Genomic DNA, 27,492 nt, shown 5'->3' on the forward strand with positions numbered 1-27,492 from the left:
TTTTTAAAGAAATAAATATTATTATTATATTAAGACTATGGCGCAGCATCTTGTTATGGAATTTTTCGATGTCCGAGCATGGTGAAATCCCGAAATTTCAGCACCGTAGAGTAAAATGGGAAATATTTTGAAGTCAAATATTTTGAGGGCAATAGTAACAGGCAGAGGGCCAAATTTATATAGACAACTTATCGAACCATACAAGGCTCTGTTGTCAGCTTGTTCATTTAAAATTATTTCGCTCTTGAAACCAGCGACCAGTCCAGGAAATGACAGTGCCAAGTTAGCTACAAACGAGTTATTGCAACATGTTGGTTATTTTATGACCAGTTCTCACACTTTCTACGACCACCACCCTCCATAAAAACCAATAATTTTGGTTTTACTGGCATTTACTGTGAATGCCTGATTTGAAGAATAACGGTATAATTGATCAAACAAGCGTTGCAACCAATTTTTGAGCCGCTGATGAGACTAAAGCATCTGCAAAAAGCAGGTACAATATTTTTAAAAGCCCAATTTCGATTCCAAAGCAATGGTGAGTATCAGCTAAAGTGGTTCCAATATCGTTTGCAATAAGTGTGAATATGAGAGATGATAACACTAATCCCTACTCTACACCAAATCTACAATGATTATCCGAGAAATAAGGTATTTCTGACGGGTCTCATAATTTTACATTGCTATACATAGCCCTGTAAAATTGGAATGAAACCCCACACTTAAGTAATTTTATAAAACATACAGTAATGGTCAATTCTGCCAAACGCTTTCTAAAAGTCAGTGAATGCTAAGTATATTCTACTTCTTCCATGTGCCAAGTACTTAGAAATAATAGTGTGTAAACTAAATGTTATCCGAAGTGCAGTATGTTTTCCTAGAACCAGCCTGCTCATCAACAATTGGATATTTTTTCTCAAGCCAAGTCTGTTCTGTGCTGTTCTGTCTGTTTTGTGCTGTTTTGTGTCCATGTTTAAACTAGAGTATTACTAATTTTGACCTAGTGTTATCGGATTACGGATGGTTTGATTGCGATTATTATACTACAAAATATTTTCCCGTGATTGGAAGCAGAGTTACTCCTCTGTAATTTACAGCGCAATTTCTGTCATCCTTTTCATAAATTGGAATTATAATACCTTGTGCCCAGCCCAGGCAGATAGAAAGTGACCAGAATCTAGAACAGCATTGAAATATTTTCACACCATTTCTCTGACAAAACGTGTACAAGCCTTGAAAATGTTTCGTGATACACCATCCAGACCTGGGGCTTTACCACACTTAAGTTTCTTGATACAATGATCTACTTCATCGATCACAATGGGTGAATTCAAGTCATTTAAATCAACATTTAAAAACAGTTTCATTATTTTCAACATTTTTGATAAAATCTTTTTCTTTCTTCATGAAATGGAATAAAATCCTCGTTTTCAAAACCTCAGTGAGTATTCAACAATGTTGAGAAGTAGCTGAATTAATCATCATTTTATATGTTCTGGGATCATACCGGAGCTGCCCTTGTATGAACATCCCAAGCCGCTGTTTGTAACTTTTCTAGGTTTTTATTTTCATAACCCACTTTTTATTGTTAATCAGTCGTCTGTAATCTCATTTTCAAATTTTTAATGATTCTATATTGTTCGTTGCCTATTATTTCTTAATTTATTCAACTTTAAAGTAAGTGAAATCTTCATTGTCTTACAGTCGCTATTGTACCAGCTATGACCTTGACATTCATTACTTGCAGACCTTTGATTACGTAACAGTGTACACTTCATTTCACTTGCAGCAGATTTGATCAAACTTATAAGACATTCAGCAGCTTATTCAATCGATAGATCACCGTACATGTGATCTCTCTGTTGTGTTGAATTCCGATACTGTAACAAAGATTCTTGCTTACTGCTCTCCCAGAAAAATCTATCACATGAATGGGTAGACTGAAAAATCCGTTGCTCGGGGAGGCTCTCCACCTCCACTTAAGAGGATGGGCGCATAGAGAGCTTTCTCGAGCGACGGATCTTTCAATCTAATGAATGAGTTGAAATTCCAACACTAAGGTTACTGTTGAATTGGTGTATTTACTGGTGAATTGAAATGACATTATCATGGTCTATTAATATCAAATACAAGAGGTTGTTGACTCTTGTGTCAATAGAAAACTTATCAATATCAGAAAAATTACATACATTGGTAATGAGGTAGTCTATGACGCTACATCCAGAGTGACCAACGTATACGTAAAATCGCCACTTTCTTTTTCTTTGAAAAGTCTGCCATAAACAATTCTTAATCACCATGGCTTTCGAAAATCAAGAAACTTCTTACCAGAAGAGTTTAAAATCTTATCATTTGAAACCCGATGCTGAACATCAACAGTAGAGCGTTATGATTTGAAAGTACAAAGTGTGTTACATCCTAATTTACACAATCTGTCTCGAAAGTGTAAAAGCGTGAGTTTGGAAACTTGCTACAATGTGAAGCTAACCATAGACCCTCGAGAAATTTCTCGAGGGTCGATGGGCTAACCCAAGCTCTAAAATTTCAAGTGTGTTATATCATACTCATCAGGGGAATACAGACAGTCGCATATAGACGTATTACAATAAAGCGATACAACCATGAGCAGCTGGGGTTCTGCCAGAAAAATTTTCTTTACATGTTGGATGTGGATATGGCGTTTCTCGTAAGTGTCTATCATTACCTTGGCCTTGGCCTGCTTCGTCTGTTCTTTCGGCGATCTTCAATTTGAGAAAAGAACAAAAATGCCATCTTCTCTTCAGCTCTTGCAGCTAAAAATAACGCTCAAGCTTTTGCGTTAAGTCTCGTACTCTTTGTGTAAAATCTTCCTATATCCTGTAGCCTGTGCCCTCTAAAATGCGGACTTAGGACTTGTATCCATATTTTCTAAGAACAAACTCTCGCATTACCATTACAACGATGAGTTTGCTTCACGAACTCAGTGCGCACAAACTTCAATATTTGCCGCCGACATAATTTTCTAACATAATTTTTTAAAGTACAGACGGTGGTAATTTCCTTGGGAAAGAGATTTTTACCTGTGTATCCTCTATTCCCTATACATGTATTTGTTTCAGCTGACCGCGTTAAGAGTACGCGTTGTTCAACTGGCGACGTTACGTTACCCATCACGTCATTGATCATTTCCCTCGCTGTGTTTATTGCCGTGACCAGGCAAAGAGGGCATTACTCGAGTTTTACGCACTTACGATCTTCAGATAGGTTTTTTATTATCGATAGTCAACGTGGAATTGATGACATGAGTAATCCGTGTACTTTGTGTTTGTCTATTGCTTTAGACACAGCTCTCTCTGTCTCTCTCTGTTTCTGTCTGTCTGTCTGTCTGTCTGTCTGTCTGTCTGTCTGTCTGTCTGTCTCTCTCTCTCTCTCTCTCTCTCTCTCTCTCTCTCTCTCTCTCTCTCTCTGCAGTTATTTATCTGCCGAGAACTGTGGAAACTATCGGCCTCGCCACTATAAAGCCGGCGAGAAATTTTAGAACGACAGTTCTATCAGTGGAATGTATTTGGATTCATGCTATCATATTTGTCATTTCGTCTATTTAGGAGACATTCAGGACGAAGAAAGACGTGCTTTGACTCCGTTCGGTGTGACTGACCCAATTAATCGTAGAATCTGGGTTTCTGAGACAAAGTGTCAGCATCTTCCTAAGTCTCCAAGCCTACAATGCCACAGATGGGTTTCGCCACTCGGTGATAAAGTCTAAAGCGCCTTTGATAAAATGCTTTGGGCAGCATTCACGCAAAATGATGAAAAACAAACACAATGCTTAAGTTTTTATGAATCAATAACCACTCGTTTCTTTTAACCGTACCCAGGATATATAATGGAAAATTAGTGTATGTTTTCATATTGTGTTTTATTTTTGTTTGTTGTTTTTACCTGGCGGGAGGGTAGGTTTGAGGAAAATTCCAAGACGGAAAACAAAGAATTTATTAAATGTGCTAAACACAAATTGTGGTCACAGTGTCATACTTTCCGAAAAAGTCTCACTGGGAAGGGCGTCCTTTCATGTAACTAAATTTATAGCATGGGACAACAAGAGGGAGTGATTTGGGCTGAATTCAAGGGGCGCGGGGCAAAAATTGTAGTAAACGGTCTGTGGTTCAATCACGGGGAGAATATATGACACGTAATGGGAAATTTCATCCGCTGTACATACCGGTAATACCACCGATTCAACAAACAATAGAGCCAATATCGGTGTTTTATCGGTGTATATTTATGTAGAGACGAGTATAACAACAACATTTTTTTCCACTTTTACCCAATTGAAGCTTTTCCGTGGCACTTCTAGTAATCAAGCGTTAACGTATTCCAGTCACTTCCCAAGGAAGATGGCAGAGCCTGGAGGTAAATATAACAGCCGTTGCTGTTAAATCCATTTACATATGTTATCTATCAGATTATAGTTTACAAAACGCACTGGCTCTCGAGCCCTTTTCAATAACAAAAGGCAAAAAAAAATTCTGGTCCTTGACATTCAGCAAAAGTGATGCGACGCGGTTTTCTTTTCGCTTTTTTTCTTTTTATTTTCCTTTCTTGTTTTTATTCCAACATGATTGGAACTAATTTGGGATATTTGGATAGTGAAGTTATGTCTGGTCTATCTGCAAATGTAAGCTCGTCTGCTTTTCTTTGTGAGTTATACACTTGTTTTTATGAGTAATTTGTAATATTGTTATATTCAGCCATAGGAAACCCAACAGTTTTTCGAAATTTGAAAAAAATATGAAGATCCAATTATCCCAAATTAGTTCCAATCGTGTTTTCCTAACAATGCTAGCTAGTTTGGCCCTAATGATGCACTAATTATTGTCTTTTATCACTGTTTTCTTTTTAGCCTTTTCAGACATGCAAACAGGGATATCAATGATAGCTGTACTGATGAGTATGTAACACACGTGAAAGCCATGACGCGACGGTTCTGAAATGACGCACACGGTGACCAGAAACGATCTTTTTTGGCATAAGAGCACATGTGTAAATGGAATCGTCAAGCATTGTGTTAATTATTTTTGCAGCAGCACAGCGATCTCTCATTGAGGTGGCAAAGTGGAATTTTTTTTTGTATGCCAGGCAAAAATGAAGTACCTTTCTCTACAACCATCCATGAACCTTAACAAGGTTGATGTTTGATAGGAATCGGTATCAAAAATGATACGACTTGGTTTATTCACAGAGTATCATAGACAGAGTGGCAACACCTATTGTTTAAGGCGTGAAGCGGTTACGTAAGCAATCCACGTTTGCCTCGCCTCACGAAGCTCTTGGCTCTCTTTTCCGAAGAGTGCCGACCATGCAACCTTCGGTAATTTTCGGATTTTCACCAATTGTTAAGCGAAAGTATGTTCGACAAAGTTTGTGTTGTTGTTGTCGTGTGGTGCTGATCGGAATTGATGTGCTGGCAAAAACGGGAGTGTTTTGAGCTTCAGGAAAGTGGGTTTTACCGTTTTAAAAGTTCCTCTCATATTTTTATGAATATATAATGAGTGTGTTTGAACCAAATTTGCAAGTATTTTATCGATACTGTCTGGTTTTACTCAATGGTTTACGGTCAGTCATACCGTCTTTTACACGTGCGTCAAGAAAGGACATGTTTATGAAACTGCTGGCGTGTTATGTTTTGATTGGCGTGAAGCAGTGTTTCGGGCCTGAGAGCTCACAAAGTAACTATGGTTGCTACGCGACTGGCAGTACGATGCCATCTCGTCGTATGTTTCGCATAATCTCGTGTAATTATCAACTACAAACAAAGCCTCCAAAAAGTTTAACACCTTTGAAGCTCATTTTAATATGAAAAGCCAATAGTCTACCGAGACGACCATGGAACAAAAGGCATGCAAGTGTTGCCACTCTGTGCATGTTACTCTGTGGTTTATTGTACGCCAACATTTTCATCGGCAGGCGCCAAATGATTTACATCTAATCCGGGTTTCCGATGAACGCTGTAAAATTATGTCGCCATGTCGTCTAGCATTCTGTCCGTATTTTGCAAATCGGGCGTTCCGTGTCTAGTATTTGGTCAGTTCATGTTGAAATGCCGGACAATATAACTGATCATAGTCAAGGGACTTCGAAAGTTTTTCGAGCGTCAGTGATCTGGTTAGACTAGCCCCACTAGTCGCTTTGCGTGTTTTTTTGTTTGTTAACGTTTACGGTAGATCGCGCCTCGGGGACAGCCATTCGAACTCTAAAACTTTTACAAGTCTTTTCTGATGTACCACTTGTGGGGGCTCATTTTAAGTGTTTTATACCGAGAAAGACATTATCAGTATGCTTGATTTCCTCATTGACAACATATTTGTTGAATTTGGAGGGCACATTTTCCAACAGTGTATAGGAATTCCCATGGGCACTAACTGTGCTCCCTTAATTGCCGACTTATTTCTGTTCTCATACGAGGCAGAATTTATCCAGAACCTTATCAAGTAGAAAAAGATCTCTGTAGCTCGTACTTTCAACCTTACATATAGATACATAGACGATGTTATTTCATTGAATAACTCTGAATTCAGTAAATATCTCGCTATGATTTATCCTCCAGAATTGGAGATTAAAGAAACTACAGAAACGGCCTCTTCTGCTTCATATTTGGACATTTTACTTGAATTTGACTCTAATGGTCACCTTTCTACTAGGCTATATGACAAGAGAGATTATTTCAACTTTAGTATAATCAATTTTCCACACCTCATCAGTAATATTCCACTCTCACCTGCTTATGGGGTATACATTTCCCAGCTTATTCGATATGCAAGAGCATGCAGTTCATATGGTGATTTTGTAGAGAGACATGGCCATCTCTCTTACAAACTTTTAAATCAAGGTTACACCAGAGCAAGACTTGTCTCTACATTCAAACGCTTTTTTGGCAGGTATCGCAAGCTGGTAGATAAATATAATATCTCTCTTCGACAAATGATCAGTGATGGCATCGGTGACATGGGTCCTTAGTTAGTGACCACTACCTATCTGACTTACAGATTGATATATGGCGGGTGCCACATGTGGGGCAGGATGCGCTTACTATTTTCGAAACACCTGACATCACTTCTTGGTCTTTTGGGCAGAGGTCCATATATCTTTCTTTCATGAATTTGACTTTGTTTGTGTACCGTCTATTTACTGTCTGTTCTGTGCTGTTTTGTGTCTATGTTTACAACTATTGTCTTACAAATTTTGACCTAGTGTTATTGGATTATGGATTGGTATGATTGCGATTATTTTAAAGCTCTTGGAGAAAGAAAAATTTTCACCGTCTTAGTCAGTTTACGAAAACCCAAAATTTATTTTTCCCATAGAGTTAACACAGGGATGGCGGCCATTTTGAATTTCAAAAATCGCAAAATGTTGGGTAATTTGTTTCGCTAGTTCAAAAGTTTGCACGGTGACCCCTGATTTTTATTGTTGATTTGGTAAAAAAATGGTTGAAAGTTTTGTTTAGGAAAGTTTTAGCAAAAGTTTAAGTCTTTCACCATCGAGGCGCATACTACATTAATAAAGATTGTCAACTTATTCAGTCATTCCTTCTCTCCTATTGCTTTTATATCTACGTTCCGTATGTGGTTTTGACCAGGTCAAGTGATCATCGTGTAGGTTTGTGCTCGTCAAGTTGGTCCACGCCAGGCCATTAACCGATCACACCACGCACGTAAAATTAAATCAAGACAAATTTTGCTGAAATGTATTTATCTTATTACGACAAAATTAAGCCCACAGACTTGGGCCAAGTGTATGATCTGGCATGCAACAGCTGGTTGCAGCAAATCACGTTAGCAACAATAACCTTTTCCCGCTGAAATAAACACACACTACTGGTTGGTCGATCAGTAGACTGGGCCCCCAGTCGCCTGGTTTTTCTCGGCAGCTGAGTTACTAGTTGGGCCACGATCTACGCAACAGCCTACCATTTAGCGCGACGGTCTGCTGATGTTTAGTCCTTCAATTTCTCATCTGTTTTGATACTTATATGCCCACGGACTTGGAGCGAGTCCAGTCGAACAACTTTGTTGAATATGGCGACGATGAGATGTACGTTCATCTGTCTGCTGGGTACCGTCATCGTATGGTCCTGCACATTTTCACGTTATCTGCTGCACATGTCTCCGCCATGGTACGCGAACGACATTCACTCAGGCAGGCAGGTGAGTTCCGGTCCGGAGTCCATGATTGGCTTATCATTAAAATGCCCAGTCTAAAGTGGTGTTTTGTTTCATCTCAGACTTAAATTCACCAATATGATGATGTTGTTGTTGTGTAGCTGGCGACAGCATCGAACAGACATGTTGATTAGACATGAGGCAGCTTGTCTCCATGGCGATATAAAGTTGGGATTATAGAGATACGAACGCAACATAGATGGGCGGCAAAATCTGAATGGCTATTTGGAGAGAAAACGGTGTAAATGTTGATGGTAACTTGGCGTATTCGCACCAATTAATCACACAAAACACTGATTTTCAATAGAGAGGCAGTCACTGGTGAAAGTTTTTAATTGTATTTTTTTAAAGGAAAAAAACACCAACATTTTACCCTTCTCTATGCATCCTGAATTCTCGATGTGTTGACGGTAGTCTTGGAGACCGCGCGATCATTTCCGCGTAAAAGAATTTGGCCGATAAAGAGTGTAAATTATTAACCGCAATCGTAGTGAAATTAATTTTTACAAATTTGCATTTAACAGAATCGGATGCCTATAGCATAACCTTACAGAATCAATTTTTTTTAATTTCATGGTGTTTTCTAAAAACACGAATCTACAATTTAGATACCATTTATTTATTGTACTTCTTTCACACTAAAATTGACATTTTGCATTAACTTCAACGACAAATAGTGACAGAACATACACCTAGTGTCTGTGCGGTGAAATAAATAACAAGATAACATTTGATTAGGGCAAATAAGACAGAGAAATCATCGTTTGCAAGAAGCAAAATCGGCACGAACGTGTAAAAATGAAAGATACGCGCGACGTTCGAGATACGAGGCATGTAATAATGCACTGCATCCACGCTCTGCGTTTAGCGGCTTATCTACCGTCACGACGTGACGTCATTGTAACATCTGCTACGCATACCATGTAGGAAAAAAAACACCTCTAGGCTTTACGACTGTTCTACAAAACGAGACCGATTTTATATCTTCGCTATTATTGTTTCATAGCTTCGCTATCCCCTTTAAACGGGCTGAGTAAAAATCTACTCGCCGTTATTTTTTACTATCATTTTCGGTAATAAAAACTGCCATATGCTACGTCCAAAAGTCAGTCTGCGTTTCTCCGCAGACAACTACAACAAAAATGAGAAACACGGTCGAAAGATTCGATAAAAGACGGGCATATCGCGCAGTAGACCTTTTCCCGGTTATCCCACAATGCATTTGCAGTGGCCATATCAAACACCGTACATACACTCAAAACAAGGAAAACAAATATTTTTTGTTGCACAACGGATTGTTATAGAAGAATGACACAAATTTGCAATACCATCTAATGCCCCGTGTATTCTAACCATCAGCGACGAAAATATTGGTCAGGGTGTAATCTGCCATAGAGTTCTATGAGTAACATACCCTGCGTGTACCCTACGGCTAAAAAGTTCTATGCGTAACGTAAGCTTTGTATACCCTGGCGCACACTGCATCATGGAACTGGTAAAAGAACTAGTCTCTATAATGCATAGGTCGTATATGGGGCTTTGCAGTTTTTCAAACATGTCCTAAGCTTGCATTTGAACAGCGTGCAATGTCATACAAATGCACACCGATATGTTTTGGATACGATCCAATATGGCGAACATTCTCCTCAAACACGTATTTAACCATGTAGTATGACCATGGGGATTTCATTCAGACATTGCGTTAGCCTGAAGCCAATGAGCTGGGCATTACATGTGTTTTGTTATACGGTCCGCTAGAAGGCTAACTTTGTCGTAAATTATTTCAAGTAAGGAGCCAGATCTCAAACATACTAAGGTAGATTTCATTCAAACCCTGTAAAAAGACAAGTTGCAGTAGCTTACAAATTCGTTAAACACGATAAGGTCCAACGTGGCCGCCAGCTGAGTGGCAGTTTTTTCGCACTCGAGTGTTTTTGATAGTGTTTTATTTTTTAAAGACTATTGTTCCACACTTTAACTACAGTTTTCAAATCCACCAAAAGTACTTGGGGATGAGTTCCCAGACATAAAAAGTTAATTATGATTGATAGATATAAAGTATAACTATAATAATATTAGTATTGAGGTCTTACATCTGAACGAAAGGGTCCTTAGCATTCAATTTCACTGGGACATTCGCCAATTAATATTAATGATAAAATTGACGTCTTCTATTATTCATCATTGCCCTAAGCTATCGATGACGATCACTTTCTAACGACAGAGCTATTGATGTCTTTAATTTTAGGATATCACTTGTGATGGAAGGTACTTAGTTTTGATGGATGAAATACGGGCTTTCAGTGTTCTAGCAAGTATCTTTCAATCAAAGTCAATAACGTACATACTATTGAAGACAGACATCTGTGCAGTCTTACTGTCATGTTATGAACTATTTCCAAAAACGTGCCTTGGCTTATTTCACTCAAACTTGTTACAAAGGGTAATGTATTAAAGGGTAGATAATTATTATGTGCTTTCCACATCCCTATGCAATTTCAGTACGATCAAATATTTCTCCCGACTTCGCTACTGTGCAATTCCTTAACCCAGTGTTTGTTTATTTTTTTTTCCATTGCAGAGAAATACCAATGCAATAATCAACGAGAGAAAACATATTCCAGATAACGATACCAGTGAAAGGGCAACGACGGTGCACGATTCTAGAAAGAAGTTTGGAGTTTTCAACCCGAATGTGAGCGCTATTCATGCTGTCGAAGAAAGTTACTCCCCGTCAACACGAGGAAGTGCGCTGAACATATCAGAGAAATCGATGAGTGAACATGGTTTGGCGAAAACAAGGCGCTACCTCCTGCCTCTCTTGAAATACGGTCCACCCGGACCGAACTCTTTGTACAACTCCCTCAGGTTTGCCGTCAATGTCGCTTTACATCAGAATCGTAGTCTTGTGGCGGTGCCAATCCGAAGACACATGAAGGATAGGCCGATGAAAAATCACAGGGAATATATTCCGTTCGATGAAACTTTCGACGTCGCAGAATTGTCAAAACTTGTACCAATAGTGTCGTTAGAATCCTACAGAAATGATTGTGGAAGGAGAGTCTCCTTAGATTCTTTGGTTCATCTGGACGGCATTAAGCTAAAATGGACATTGACGAATCTTGCCCGAAATGGCGTCGACCCGGACGCGAAAGAACATTACTTATCCGTTACCTTACCGCTGTATTTGAAAGTTTTAGACATTAACTTGCCATTATTTGAGAATTTTGATATCGAGATTCCTAAAATGTTTGAAAGATTTTACTCTTCGGAAGCCATTAGGTGTTTGGTAATGTTTCTACGGGATGCTCAGGGTGTTTACAATGTAGTTGATTATCACGCCGAAACTTATCCGAAAATCGACGAACATATGACGAGAGCTCCCTACATACACAAAATGGCAGACGACGCGAAAAGTTTCATTTGTTCGGGAAGACCCTATGGAGCCTTGCACTGGAGGAATATGACAGGTGAACCGTAAGTGAGATTAAGCAGCGATTGTTCGCGCGTTTTCCCTTGAATAGTTTGATACCATATGTCCTAGATATGTAAACCACGGTTTTGAATGTCACTAGTCACTTAATCGTCACGGTGCTTTTAAATTGAAAACTTTGATTTGCCTTTATATACCGTACGAGGGCCAATGTACAGCATCTCGGAAGTATTTGTATGAAGTGTATATCGGTCCGGAGTTACCAAAATTACATGCCGCTAAGACTATAATATTACTTGCTTAAACCTCTGTGGGATTTGCACGAGCAAAGCTTTCGCGCACCGCGTCATATTGACGCCATTTTGCCTTTACGATCCATGTGTATAAGATTCGGTTGTGCCTTTCCATCGTCATAACGACGAGGAGGACCAATGGTAACCATTAAAACGGATTTCATGAACAAAAATAATTTTATTTTCATGAGATAAAATCTGCGAAGGCTATGGGTATCGAAGTTGTAAGTAAATTTCCAGAAGTAAATATCACCGGATCTTTCACCGTCATAAGTGCTATTTCGTGCATTAGCCTATTGATATTATGGCATTTCGTTTTCTTCACCAAAGGGTACTTTCTTTGCTTCAGATCAAACATTTTCACGCTGAATTTTCTTTTCCCAGAGTTAGACCACTTGTATTGAGGATCTCGCGATCCCCCCCAGTGAAATTTCATGCATGCACGGAGCCACATGTCTACCAAAATGACACAGCGATCTTTCTCAACAACACAGGTGTAAAAGAGACCCAGCTGTGTGTGAGCGCCCTCAACGACTGCTAAGGGAACACCTAGCAACCATTGCCAGGAAGACGGAAGCTTTCCTAAAATCCAACAACGTGTCTTGTCTTTACATATCCTGTCCTCTACTCGGATGTGTGAGTATACCAGGGGCAACTTGTAGCCCTATAGAAGAACCCAGTCGCAATCTTTGTGAAACACGCGATTGATAATTGTAAGAACAAAATCTTGAAAAGTTACACATGTTGAAATATTGGTATGAATGTGTTGAAAGCTGTTGAAATCTTCGTCACTTAGTATAAAGGTATATTATAAATTATACATTAGTATATTGGCATGCCTTCGAACAACTTTATCTCTATTCATCTATACCCATTTGTGTACGTCTACAAAAAATACAGTAATGAATTGTAAAACATAGGCGTAGCATACCAATTATTCCGCTTGTTATTGATCTAATTTAGTCTGGCCTTCCGATTTACTTCAGACATGTAGTTACTAATTTATTTCGACTGGAAATGCAATGACAATCACTGAAAAGTCAAGTAGCCGATACGATATCAATCAATTAATCGATCAATCAAATATTCATAACGCGCCAAAATCGATAAGCAGTGTGACTATCAGAGGAGGGGTGTCACAGGGCGATTTACATATATCTCTTATCATGTAACATTTATATTATGACTTACCATGAATTCGACGCTGATGTATTTTGACGTATATTAACCTTACTTATTATTGAAGCTGTTTTGAGTAAGGACGAGTAGGCTACAACTATTAGAACGCCCTAAAAATGTATTTTTCCTTCACAAGGTATTGAACAAGCAAAAGTCAATTGTTTTTTCTCTGATTCAGGATGCAGTACACGCCTTTGAGAAAGTAATCCCAGAGGTGATAACACGTGTAAACATCTCAAACTCTGTTGACGCAGTTTCTAAGTTCAGGGACGACAACTACGTCATCGCTTTAGTGGAGCAAGAAATTGCCATCAGTACGTATTAATTGAGTATTTTAGTAGTGAGAACTACATCTCTATAGAGACGGAGGGTCACGCTTTTGCTATGGTTGAATTTGTTTTAACATTTTTTGTCCATTTCGTCTGAAAAAAAACATGCAATGTTAGATTGTGAACTGCATGCCTGTTAGATCGAGAATCGCATGCAATTTGAAGCACACGTATACACGGGTTGACAGGGTCCAGTTGACATAATCACCAGTGACAGTGCGGTGTGCTAAGGAAATTTATATCGCGTTTAAGTAGACTGCGCCTTGGGGACAGAAATTCAGACTCTCAAACTTTTACAATACTTCTTCGCTCTATCACTCTTGAGGGCTCATTTTGAAGCTAATGGAAAAAAACAACAAACTTTTCAATGGCTGTTTTTGTTGAAATCAAATAAAGTTAATACAAGGATAGCGACTATTGAATTTTAAGAATCGGTAAATATTGGGTACTTTGTCTCTGTAGTACAACATTTTGCACAGTGACCCTGGATTTTATTCTTAATTTCGAATGAGAGTGATTAATGTTTCCACGGAAAGTTTGAGCAAAAGTTTTAGTCTTGTATCTCGAGGGGTGAACTACCTTAAACTCAATTTTTTACATTAATTATATATTTTTCATTAAGTATTATACACAGATTAGCGCGATTCTTTGCCATATTTCACAATATAATTTTGTTTGACCATTTTATGTAATACGAATATTAATAATTATAACTGATACAATCCATCATTTCTCATCAGCGAAAAACTATATGTCGCTTGAGTCTTTGTATGACGTTTATTGCCTCATTTAAATTAAGCAGATTTCATCATCGCCTTACCATGTAAAATTATGATTTCACGCATAGCATTCTATGACCAACCCTCTTGATAATCTTGCTGCATATAAACCTTACATGTGTACAAATAACCATTCAAGACAAGATAAGTGCTATTGCGTTAAAAAGGAGCCTTCTATCACTGTACAGCAATTTGCACTGAATCGGTCAACGCCACTTTGTATGTGGTTTGCATGACATGTGCTTCGAGCTAAAATGTGCCTTTGGGACAGATATTAGAATCAAATTTCTACAATACTTTCCTGGTCTACCGTTTGTGATGTCTCATTTTGAAGCTCTGGAGTCAATTAAGTTTCCACTGTCTTATTTTTATGAAAATAAAAAATCTAATGTTCACCTTGGATCTAACACTGGGGTGGTGACCATTTTTTATTTTAATTGTCTGGTAAAAATATACATCTCTAGACTCAAAAAGTTGACCCTAATTTTTATGCTTGACTTCGAAAGGGAATGGTCTTAACTTTCTTTGAGGAAAGTTTGAGGGAATGTTTAAGTCTTTCAAGTTTAACCCTTTCACCACCATGGTTTGTCCCAAATCCATTGTTTTCTATGGTAAAGTTGGACCTGTACACAGGGAGCTGGGGGTGAAAGGGTTAAGGCGCATTTTACCTTCGAGTGAGTATCTCGAGAAAAATGTTCAAGTGCCTCGTCTTTTCTTTGTACGTTGTCTTACAGGAGCAGCAGTTTTTATCAAGAATCGCTGGTCAAATTGGTCCATGTTCGTGGAGTACGCCAGAAATGTTAAAGGCAAGCCAACCATTTCGCTGTCTGATATCCCAGGAATCCCTGAGGAACTTAATCATGTACCAGAGCTCATAAGAAGATAGTGGAAGCTGCAAATTTGAGAAAAGTACGGATATAGTTTCATCAAGGGACCTCATTATCGTGTCTCAAAACCTCGAGGGAGTGACACCCTAACCGACGGAACTATGCGGCATCTGGGAAAAAAATCGTCAAAAATATCATACCGTTTGATAAATCAAGTTAGGCAGAACCAGCCTATTGTACACGGTTTTGGAGATTACAATATCGACTTTTATCGAGTTTATGCCATCATAGTTCACCATTGATTAACAAGTTCACATCAGTCCATCGATGCGTTTCTAGCACATTTTAAAACCAAAACAATTTCACGAACGTACCCGCACTCCTAAAATCGGCGTACACAGTTTCATTACGATTCGCTGCTCATTGCTTTTGAGATCTTAATGCTGGTTCACATTCGTAGATGAATACATTTTTGTAAGATAGCATATGTATTCAACATCCTCTTTCACCACAGTTCAGTTTTTATTGTGTGATTTAAATGCGAGTTTATGAACGTAAATGCATGAAATGCTGTCTTTATCGGGTAACTTGACTCGTACTGGATCGATGATGTGTACCGTGATGTATGGGAAGTCTTGAACGCTGGAGAACAGTAACGAATCGATAAAAAAGATTTCTACCAAGTGGATACCCCCTGGATACCCAAGCTGGCTGCGAAATTCACTCAATTGGATCTTTCATGCAAAAATGAATATCACATCAAACTGAGCGAATGTGTATCCGTCATATTCATAAATACCAAGAGGCAAATTGCTGTATGATTGCAAAATGGCTTCTGATACTGTCGAGCTTGTCTATTGGTTGTAAATGTTAGAAAGGGCAATACAATCTGATGCTTGCCTTCACGTACTTTCTTGTTATCAAGGCCGAATATTCTTTTTCTGTTCATCCCTTGTTGGTTTTATTTGTCACCTTCAAACTAAACGTATAATTAGCAGTTAAGTTTCTGTGTTGAGAGTTGGATTGCATCATGTGAGATCAAGCAACTGTTAATATTCCTGAAAATTGTTCAACGTCCAATTGTAGGGGAACTTTGCAACAGTGCGCCTTACCATGTAGATTACACTCATGCTGTAAACCCCAGTTAAACGGGAGAAGACAAACCTCCTCACAACTTACATCCGACAAGAATCGACCTCCTCAACTATCAACGCAATACGATAAACAACAGCACTCTACTGACAGTCTCTACAAGGAAAGATTTGCGATTTTTCTTCGAAAGCAGACGCTGTTAGAAGCATATCGTTTGCGACTTGTAATCACGACAGTTACTCAGATTTGAAAGAGATCACATAACACTCAGGGTCCCAATCGTGATAAAAAAGATACTTTGTCCTTGGCTGTCCTGTATTTTATTTTACTTAACTAATGTGATACGCATCTCAAGGATTTGGTTTCATCTACCATTAGCGACATTTTCTCTCTCCTGTGTTTCTTTCAAATTCATGAAAAATGAAAGACTCGCCCCTTTCCCATGCCACTGGCTGAAGTAGATACCGTCGAAATAATGCACGCCTCTTGCACACGGATAAGGTTTCTCAAAGGTGAATCGAACAACGGGTGATATGCTTTCCTGACGTATTTCAGCTTTGTCGTCTCTTCAATGAATTACTTCCATTGAATGCAGTGGGTAGTTGAAATGCCCGTTGGTGTATCGCATTTCAATCGAAATGCCCATGGCTCTGCACAGGCCGAAAAATGAAAGCCTTTAATTATATTTGCAACGGACGAGCTGCTTCATATTTCAGAAATGAATATGTTGAACCGACCATGAAGATTTCAAGGCAATAAATGTACGTATTAGATGCACAGAATTCTGTGAGCTCACTACAACTAGGCTGATTTAGGCCGCGTTCAAAAAAAAATGGTGAGGGGGGGGGGCGCAGGAGGAATCGCGATTGATATCTTATTTTTTTTCAGATCCCCCCTCAATACCCTCAAAAATTTTCAAGTCCCCCTCAATACCCTCAAAAATTTTAAAGTCCCCCCCTCAAATTACCATATAGCCGCATATTTATTAGGAATGCACGCAGAGTAAGAATAAACATGTAATGTGTCGTTCTGCACGCAGATGTTCAACACTACCTCTTATCAGCAGGTTGTACAGCCATATACCTAGGGCAAGTTCTTAAATGTATCAGTGGACTTTTTGGATTTCTCAGTCTAAGCCGACTTGTGTTTATCCAGCTCTGGCCAGTTCAATGGCGCCAGCTGAAAAGCACACAAAATGACAATAATGAGAGAGTATGAAAATTGTGTATTCCTAGCTACATTTAACCAAATTGTGAAACAAGCGACCTAGCGGCCGATATAGCTCCGCTGTGTTTATGTAGAGAATAACTATTTTTTATACATGTTGATGAAGAAGGTGGAAATCTTTGATAGCTCAATGCAGTGGCCAGAAAAAAGTGGCTAAAATAGCTGCAAAAATACACAATTGAAGATTTCATCATACTTTGAATATATCACATCAGATCATCCCTAAGAACATGTCAACCAAAGCTATCTGATGAGTAGTTTTTTGAGAGTAAAATTTTTTGACCAAAAATGGCAACAATTGCGCTCAAAAACAAAAGTTGCAGATTTCATCATAATTTCAAAAGATCGAATTTGGTTCATCTATACAAACCTGTATACCAAATTTGAAAGCTGTTAGACCAGTAATTTTTGAGAAACACATTTTTTGACCAAAAATGGAAAAATTGCCCCAACAATTCAAAATTGCAGATTTCATCATAATTTCAATAAATACTTTTTAGTTCATCTATAGAAACCTGTATACCAAATTTTAAAGCTATCAGATGAGTAGTTTTGGAAATACACATTTTTTGACCAAAAATGGCAAAAATTGCCCCAAAATTACAAAATTGCAGATTTCATCATAATTTCAATAAATATCATTAAGGTGATCTGTAAGAACCTGTATAATAAATTGCAATGCTATCAGATGACAAGTTTTGGAAATACACATTTTTTGACCAAAAATGGCAAAAATTGCCCCAAAATTACAAAATTGCAGATTTCATCATAATTTCAATAAATATCATTAAGGTGATCTATAGGAACCTGTATAATAAATTGCAATGCTATCAGATGACAAGTTTTGGAAATACACATTTTTTTACCAAAAATGGCAAAAATTGCCCCAAAAATACAAAATTGCAGATTTCATCATAATGTCAATAAATATCATTAACTTCATCAGTAGGAACCTGTAAAGCAAATTTCAAAGCTATCAGATGAGTAGTTTTGAAAATACACATTTTTTTGACCAAAAATGGCAAAAATTGCTCCAAAAATACAAAATTACAGATTTCATCAGAGATTCAATACATATTACTTAGTTCATCTGTAGAAACCTGTATACCAAATTTCAAAACTATCAGACCAGTACTTTTTGAGAAATACATTTTTTGACCAAAATGGCAAAAATTGCCATAAAATGCAAATTTGCATATTTCTCAACAATTTGAACAAATCTGAAACAGATCATCCGAGGGACATATGTACCGAATATCAAAGCTATCTGACTGGTAGTTTTGAAGAAGAAGATTTTTAAAGATTTTTTTACCAAAAATGACAAAAATTGCCTTAAAAATACAAATATGCAAATTTCACCACGATTTGAACAAATCTAACTGGAGTCACCCTAAGTAAACTGCATATCAAATTTCAAAGCAATCGGACAAGCGGTTTCAGAGAAAAAGATTTTTTTACCAAAAACACCAAAAATGCCCCAAAAATACAAATATGCAAATTTCACCACGATTTGAACAAACTCAAGTGAGGTCACCCCAAGTGAACTGCACATACAAATTTCAAGCAATTGGACTTGCGGTTTCAGAGGAGAAGGCAATTGTTGACGGACGGCGACGGACGACGGACGACGACGGACGACGACGGACGACAACGGAAAATCAACCTATTTGATAAGCTCCGCGTCGCTGACAGCGGAGCTAAAAATGAGCACAGTGACCTACCGAATTTTTTTTCAAAAGTACAAGACATATACAACTTAGATGCCACTTATGTTTTACAAAATTGACAATACTGGAAGGTTAAAATATTCCATGAAATTAATGTTTTAATCTCAGAAATTTTGGGTGTAATAGTGGCAAATTTGAAAAAAAATAAATGGTTCCATTTAGTCACACATTTTTCCATTTAAATTAGAGTCTTTACTGTTCAAAAGTTTTACTTTTGTGTTATTGGTACAATGAGATGTGAAAATTTCATTCACTGTTTGAACTTAAAATGAATGGTTTTATATATTGATTTTAAGTGATTTTAGAAAAACTGACTTTTCATCATACATTTGTATAAGATCAAGTATGGTGACCTCATCTTTTTTCTCTAATATTTGATTGTTCTCATATGCCAGAATTCAAAAATCCATAGTAACTGTTAGTCCCCTAGTTATCTGTGTGTTGCTCTCTGGCTGGATCTTGTGTACAAGTAGATGTATGTTTCACTGTCAAGTGAGTGTCCTATGACCAAAACTCTTCTTAAACTACATCAGAGTCAGAGCTACATATATCACTGTCACTGCCAGTGTGTAGTAGCAGGGCAGTAGTTGTATTAACTTTTTATTTTGACAATATTTTTGTTCAGTTCATACAATTGCGTTCTTGTTCTACTCCCTACAGCATGTTGAGCTATCAAATATTCAGCTTGCCAACACAGCCTACGTGTACCATGCATTTGTATCATTCAATTATCGCCAATATTTAGACAAACGGACTTTTTTGACAAACTGAATATTGTGTTTTTCAGTATGCTGTAGAGAGACACCAAGAAACTGTTTGATACATTACACAGAAATATTGAAAAATTATCAACAGTTTCAGCTCCTGCCCCATTACAAGGCCAACTTGTTTTACGACATTTAATGGCATTCATACATTTTTAGATTTTTTCGAGATTAAAGACATAAAATATGACAAAACAGTTCTAGATTTTGTTTAATTATTACTAACATTAGAACCATTGGACGACATCAAAATGTTGGGAGTCAAAATATTTTCAGGTCCCCCTATAGGCAGAGCAAAACTTTCAAGTACCCCCTCGACTACCCCGAATTTTCGAATCCCCCCTGAATCCTCCAGCCCCCCCCCCCCGTTTTTTTTGAACGCGGCCTTATCCGTTGCAAAGAACCTCCGAAAATGAGAGTAGGGTCCGCCATTAAAGCCGGACCAATAATACCAGTGCACCGAGATTTATTCAGCAGGACGTTGAATGACTGTGTGTTCGATGCAGTTAACTGAGCAACTTGTTGGAAAATTTGGGTACTTCACGGCATCAGATTAGAAAGTTTTTGAGGGCTTCGATAAACAGTCCTGAGAATACAGTACGAATAATAATATGTACCGATATTCCTTCGGCATCAGAGTTGAGTCACGTGTTGATTGTTCAGAGATTCCTTGCACAAAGAGACAGTTATCGACACAACGTCCCAATCACAGAGTCTCTTGGCTTTCAGTCTCGCATTCAGAATTTCTCTCATTGCCTCGGCCCGTAGCCTACGTTCTCGCCTTCGTCGCAGGGGTATCTTCAACAACAGAATCGTCGCCGCTAAAAGTAAAGCGCCGCCAGCGACGCAAAACGATGTTTGGTAATTGCCTGTCCTGTCGAAGAGCCAGCCTGGACGGGGAAGCATATGAAAAGTAGCAAGTTATTGAATATATTCCCGTAAATTTGAGTTTAAAAATTGTACTGCTGTTTTGGCCTTCTTCCAGTGTGGTCTCGGTAATCTCAAGCAAACATTTATATGCATTTAAAGTGTCAATAGTAATCTCAAGCAACCTCACCGCTGTATGTGTATGAGTTGTGTATGATATAGGCAGCCGGCCAGGGCATCCAATCTAGGAGACAGGAGTATATAAAAGGGGGAGGAAAAATGTACGTCGCAAAAAGCTTAGTTTGTTTTTCGAAATACTAAATTCATGAATAAATACAAATGAATGCAGGCAAAAATCAAGATGAAATTTTGTTCCATGCTGTATCATTAATATAAGCTCAAGAAATATACTGTATCCAGATGTACTAAGTTTAAAAATATAGTAAAAATAAATGTTGCATCTACTTGAATATATAGGGGTGCCTAGATTTAAATATTTGATGAAAATTATTTGTTGCCTGGTATGCTTTTCGCAAAACTGGTGCAGAATGAATGAATAAATGACTGAATGATTGAATAAATGAATGTCAAGGTGCGGAAGTTTTAAATATTATTTCTGGCCATGTTTATACAAGCTCCACCCGGTACCCATGACCACAGATAGATTAGACACATATGAGATGCCAGGGAACAAAATTGAATTTATTCGATCAGTTTTTCTTTTTCATGTTTGAACAACTAATTAAAGATCACGGTGGAAGGGAATCGAGATAAAATTCCAAAGTCCCAACTATTTCTGTACATTAGAAACTAAATATTAATAATACACAACAATCTTAAATGGCACGGAAACTGATCATCATTCAAGATTCGAGTACGGTAGGGTACTTGTGTATTCAGTATATAATAATGACAGAAATATTTAATAGTCGCGCCAGCGGCTTACTGACTACGCATGCGCATATTCATAATATACTATGCGACTAACCGGAAGTGTACCCTACTTTCATGGGCGCCGCCATGTTTTTTTTTGAGTAGGCCTACTCGTAAATAAACAAATATGAAACGTGCAATTTATTATTTTATAACATGCCATTTATAAAAAATATCTTTTATTAGCCAGTTAGTGTTATTATCCAACTTGTCGCTCATACAAAATATCGTTAATATCACGCATAAAAAATAGAGAATGAGAGAAAACTGTCGTGCATATGATATGACGGCAGCATACGCAAAGAATGCTGGGATTGAATTTTAGAAAAGCGCCCCCTGTGTCAATAATTAGATTAAACAATGGCCAGTTTTTAGACGGAACGCTCTAGTTTTCAGCTTGCAAGTGGAAGGTGGGCAGTGCGGTTACCATTGCAATGGTAATGATGGCATAATACGCCCCTTGTTTAACACAATATGCTGTTATACTGCTGCAGGGTTTGACGTCGTGTACATACGTGAACTGCTTTCATCAGAGGGAAACTGGGCATAGTTGTCATACAAACGTATATGAAGTGACAATTAATTCTATTTTATCATGAATCAATACAAATAACATTGCCAATCTTAACCCCTGGCGCGACACCAAGGGCTGAGCCCTATATAGTATAATTTATCAAAAGTATTCATACTCATAAATTTATTAAATTTTTAAACTCTTGTTATCAGGGGCGTAGGAAGCACTTCACGGTTGGGGGGGGGGAAAGATAACCTATATTCTGGTGATGAATGAATTACGATCTAAAATTTGCATATATGAATAAATTAAAATATTAACTCATGTATGAATAAATTTAAATGATTAAAACAGGCCAAAATCAATCTAAATAGTAAAAAAATGTAATGAAAGCACCACTACTTTCACATACGGCAATGTCTCAATATTTGTGTTTTTATGTATTAGACCGTGTAAAGAAAATTCTTTGTTTGCCGTCCTTGGATTTTTGAAAAACCTACAAGCCAGCCAGCACAAAAAAACAAACACAGAAAAAAAACACAACATAGATCAATCGCATAAACTTTAACTTTCCCATCGGTTTATGGGTCACTGGTATGAAAAATCATCAGTTACATTTACAATGCAGTGTTTCTTATGCTCTTCATTAAGCACGTTGAAAGCAATGCTTGGAAACAAAGGTTATACTTGTATAAGTACAACAAGCATACTTAGAGTTAGGTGACTGTGAGTCTGAACAAAAATTCCATCATAAACAATGGCAATAAACACTATACCAGTACATAGGCCCTAATGTACCACATGTACAGTGTGATAGTAATCAACTGGTTGTGTTACGCAGATCTATAGTTTGTCTCTGACGGAGGTTTATGCACTAGGTAGTCATAGGCAAGAGTAAAACTATTAATTAAAATAACAAGATCTCAATTATGAATGCAAAGCATATTTGCGACAAATGTAAAAGATAAAAATTACGTATTACGACGATGTTTACGAAGTTTTGAAGAAAACAAAATATATTTTAATCAACACCTAATGAAGGAAGATAAGAACTTCACCATTTACGCAATGGCTTCAATTTTGCGACGTGTCTAAGTGACATTTGTATATTAATTATGACATGTACATTTAAGATCGAGATCTGTCTTGATGTTTACGATTGGACGTATATTTCCATCTTTAATTCATATCTATCACATGATCCAAACCAAGCCTTAAACATAACGTTTAAAATCCCATTCTAAAATAATACGGGAAAGGGAATACAAAGGACAAGAGAGAAAAATACAACAGACAGGGCAGGAGGACAGACAATTGGAGAAGCGTATCTTTGGCGATGGCAGCTGTCAAGCTTGTCTACCGAGAAATAAAGTCTATGTAGTACCAACGAACTGCACCCAGGAAGGCAGGTGAGTCCCGATCCGGAAGCAATACTTGGCTTATCATTTAAAAGCCCAGTCTAAAGTGGTGTTTTGTTTCATTTCAGACTGAAATTCACCAATATGGTGATGTTGTTATGTTGCTGGCGGCAGCACCGAACAGACATGTTGATTAGACATGAGGCAGTATGGCGATATAAAGTTGGGATTATAGAGATACGAATGAAACATAGATGGGCGGCAAAATCTGAATGGCTATTTGGAGAGAAAACGGTGTAAATCTTGATAGTAACTTACGTTACATCGAAATATAACCGGGCTGACCACTCGGTGTATGTCCTTTCTTTTGATATGAAAGAATAAAGAGTGTAAAATTATATTAACTGCAATTGTAGTGAAATCAAATTCACAAATTTGTCTTTAAAAGATTCGAATGCCTACATTATAACCTTTCAGAATCAAAATATTTTTTTAATTTCATGTTTTCTAAAAAAACGAATCAGCAATTTAGATACCATTCATTTATTGCACTTCTTTCACACTAAAATTGACATTTTGCATTAACTTCAACAACAAACAGAGACAGAACAAACACAAGTAACTGTGCAGTGTAAAAAACCTAGCAACATAAAGAAGACAAAAGGCAGAAACGCCTCATAATCTTCTTAACACCTAAGCTAATCCCCGTTCCGGGTCTTTTTGAGCCGGGCTTTAAACCAAATATGGACTGTGTTCCGAACCATATGAAAACAGACATGCCAATGGCACGAAAATTGTACACGCTTCCTTTTTATAGAGCAAATAGGACAGAAAATCATCGATTTCGAGCAGCAAACCGGTACGAACGTATAAAAATGAAATATACTTCGTCATGATGTTTAAATCTGAAAGCCATACTGTGTCGCTGACCTATATCGAGTCGAAAAGAAATCCGAAAATGATGTGTCATCAGGTATACGACAATAAAAAGTGCGAAGACCTTATTGCACTATATGCACGCTCTGCGCTTATCCACCGTCACAAGTAACCTCTGTGACGTCATTGTCACATCTGCTACGCGTACCATGTAGAAAATACCTTTTAAGTTTTACGGCTGTTCTGCAAAACGAGACAAATTTTATGTGTTCGGTATTATTGTTTAGTTTCACTGTTCCCCTTTAAAATGTGCCGAGTATAAATCTACTCGCCATCATTTTTTACTATTATTTTCGGTGATAAAAGCCACAATTAACTATATCCAAAGTCAGTGTGCGTTTCTCCGCAGACAACTACAACGAAATGAGAAATCTAAACGTGCTAGAAAGATTCGATAAAAGGTGGCATATCGCGTAATTAGGCCGTATATGGGGCTTTGCGGTTTTTCAAACACGTCCTAAACTTTGCACTTCGAGCCCCAATAGCTGAGAATGTGTTATAAACCAATCTCAAAATATCCTCAGTTTTCCAAACGTTTTCTTTGAATAAGACCCATTAAAGACCGAAAAAGTGTATAACACTGTCATGAGTGTCGAGAGTGGCATATAAATTCAAGTTTTACAATCGTTTTAGATTTCCCGCCATTTTAAAAAACTAATCATGTGACAGAGAAAACAAAGATTACAACAACAAAATGTTGGCCATTGTGTTTTATATATTTCAGTAGATGGCATCATGCTTGTTTCTGGTATGATCATGATGTGTATGAGCAAGAAATACTGGGTTTTTTTTGTACTTTTCACGTGAGGGCGCCATTTTATGGGTGCGGCATCCGTTTATTATTCAGCCTGTTAAACCATGTAGGCATGGTCCAAATCAGGGAGCAGTGATACTTCTATACACAACCTTCAGTCAGCACATTTACACTAACCAACTTGGGTTTGAAAATAAAATCATGAAAATAATGAATAAAATTCACAGCTATTAGGGCTTTAAACAGCGTGCAATGTCATACAAATGCGCACCAATTAGTTTCCGATACAATCCAATACGGCAAACTTTCTCCTAAAACACAAATTTACAACCATGTGGGTTTCATTCAGACACTGTGTCAAGACAACGAGTTGATCATTACGTACGTCGATTTGTTTTATTGTTCGCTAGAAGGCTAACTTTGTCGTCAATTATTTTAAGTAATAATGAGCATATCACAAACATGCCAGGGTGGATTTCATTCCAATCCTATACAAAGACAATGGCAATAGCTTACAAATTCGTTTAACACGATGAGATCCAAAATGGCTGCTAGCTGAGTGCTTTTCATACAGTTATATATTTAAAAGCAACTATTCCACACTTCTACTTCAGTTTTCAGATCCCCCAAAGTATGGGGGATGATAACCCAAACATAAGTTAATTATAATTGATACTTAATAAAGTATAACAATAATAATATTAAAATGTAGGTCTAATATGTGAACGAACCATTCAATTTCACCGCACATTCGCCGATTAATGTTCACGATAAGATTGGCGTCTTCTATTATTCATCCTTGTCCTAAGCTATCGATGACGACCACTTTATAACGACACGGCTATGGATGAACTTCTTTAATTGTAGGATATCTCTCGTGATGTAAGGTACTTAGTTTTGAAGGTTTAAATACGGTCTTTCAGTGTTCTAGTATGTATCTTTCACCAAAGTCAATAACGTACACACCATTGAACGCAGATGTCTGTGAAGTCTTACTGTCATGTTATGAACCATTTCCAAAGACGTGCCTTGGCTGATTTTATTCGAACTTGTTACAAAGGGTAATGTATTAAAGGGTAAGCTTAGATAATTATTATATGGTTTCCACATCCCTATGCAATTTCAGTACAATCAAATATTTCTCTCGACTTCGCTACTGTGCCATTTCCTCAACTCTTATTTGTTTGTTTGTTTGTTTGTTTGTTTGTTTTTTTCCATTGCAGAGAAATACCAATGCTATAATCAACGAGAGAAAACATATTCCAGATAACGATACCAGTGAAAGGCAACGACGGTGCTCGATTCTAGAAAGACTTTTAGAGTTTTCAACCCGAATGTGAGCGCTCCTCATGCTGTCGAAGAAAGTTACTCTCCGTCAGCACGAGGAAGTGCGCTGAACATATCAGAGAAATCGATGAATGACATGGTTTGACGAAAACAACGCGCTACCTCCTGCCTCTCTTGAAATACGGTCCATCCGGACCGAACTCTTTGTACAACTCACTCAGATTTGCCTTAAATGTCGCTTTACATCAGAATCGCAGTCTTGTGGCGGTGCCAATTCGAAGACACATGAAGGATAGATGGGTGAAAAATCACACGGAATATGTTTCGTTCGATGAAACTTTCGACGTCGCAGAATTGTCAAAACTTGTACAAATAGTATCGTTAGAATCCTACAGAAATGATTGTGGAAGGAAAGTCTCTGTAGATTCTTCGGTTCATCTGGACGGCATTAAGCTAAAATTGAGGATAAAGAGTCTTGCCAAAAATGGCGTCGACCCGGACGCGAAAGAACGTTATATATCTGTTACCTTACCGCTGTATTCGAAAGTTTTAGACATTAACTTGCCAACACTTGAGAATTTTGATATCGAGCTTCCTAAAATGGTTGAAAGATTCTACTCTTCGGAAGCCATTAGGTGTTTGGTAATGTTTCTACGGGATGCTCAGCATGTGTACGATGTAGTTGACGATCACGCCGAAACTTATCCGAAAATCGACGAACATATGACCAGAGAGCCCTACATACACAAAATAGCAGACGACGCGAAAAGTTACATTTGTTCGGGAAGACCCTATGGAGCCTTGCACTGGAGGAATATATCAGGTGAACCGTAAGTGAAATTAAGCAGCGATTTTTGGCGCGTTTTCCCTTGAATAGTTTGATACCAAATGTCCTAGATATGTAAACCACGGTTTTGAATGTCAGTCAATCACTTAGTCAATCGTGATTTTTGAAATTAAAGAATTTAAAACTTGAGTTTGTCTTTAATACT

General features: G+C 37.8%; 1 protein-coding gene across 1 annotated transcript; it reads left to right on the forward strand.

Annotated features, from left to right (window-relative positions):
* Positions 1 to 7,837: 7,837 nt before the first annotated feature.
* Positions 7,838 to 16,436, forward strand: LOC139140944 (uncharacterized). Its single transcript, XM_070710450.1, has 5 exons — positions 7,838 to 8,186; positions 10,783 to 11,678; positions 12,422 to 12,563; positions 13,285 to 13,420; positions 14,949 to 16,436. The coding sequence occupies exons 1-5, from the start codon at positions 8,058 to 8,060 to the stop codon at positions 15,098 to 15,100; spliced, it is 1,455 nt and encodes a 484-aa protein (XP_070566551.1). The 5' UTR covers positions 7,838 to 8,057; the 3' UTR covers positions 15,101 to 16,436.
* Positions 16,437 to 27,492: the final 11,056 nt, after the last annotated feature.

This window comes from Ptychodera flava, chromosome 9, assembly GCF_041260155.1.
Source record: "Ptychodera flava strain L36383 chromosome 9, AS_Pfla_20210202, whole genome shotgun sequence".
NCBI lineage: Eukaryota > Metazoa > Hemichordata > Enteropneusta > Ptychoderidae > Ptychodera > Ptychodera flava.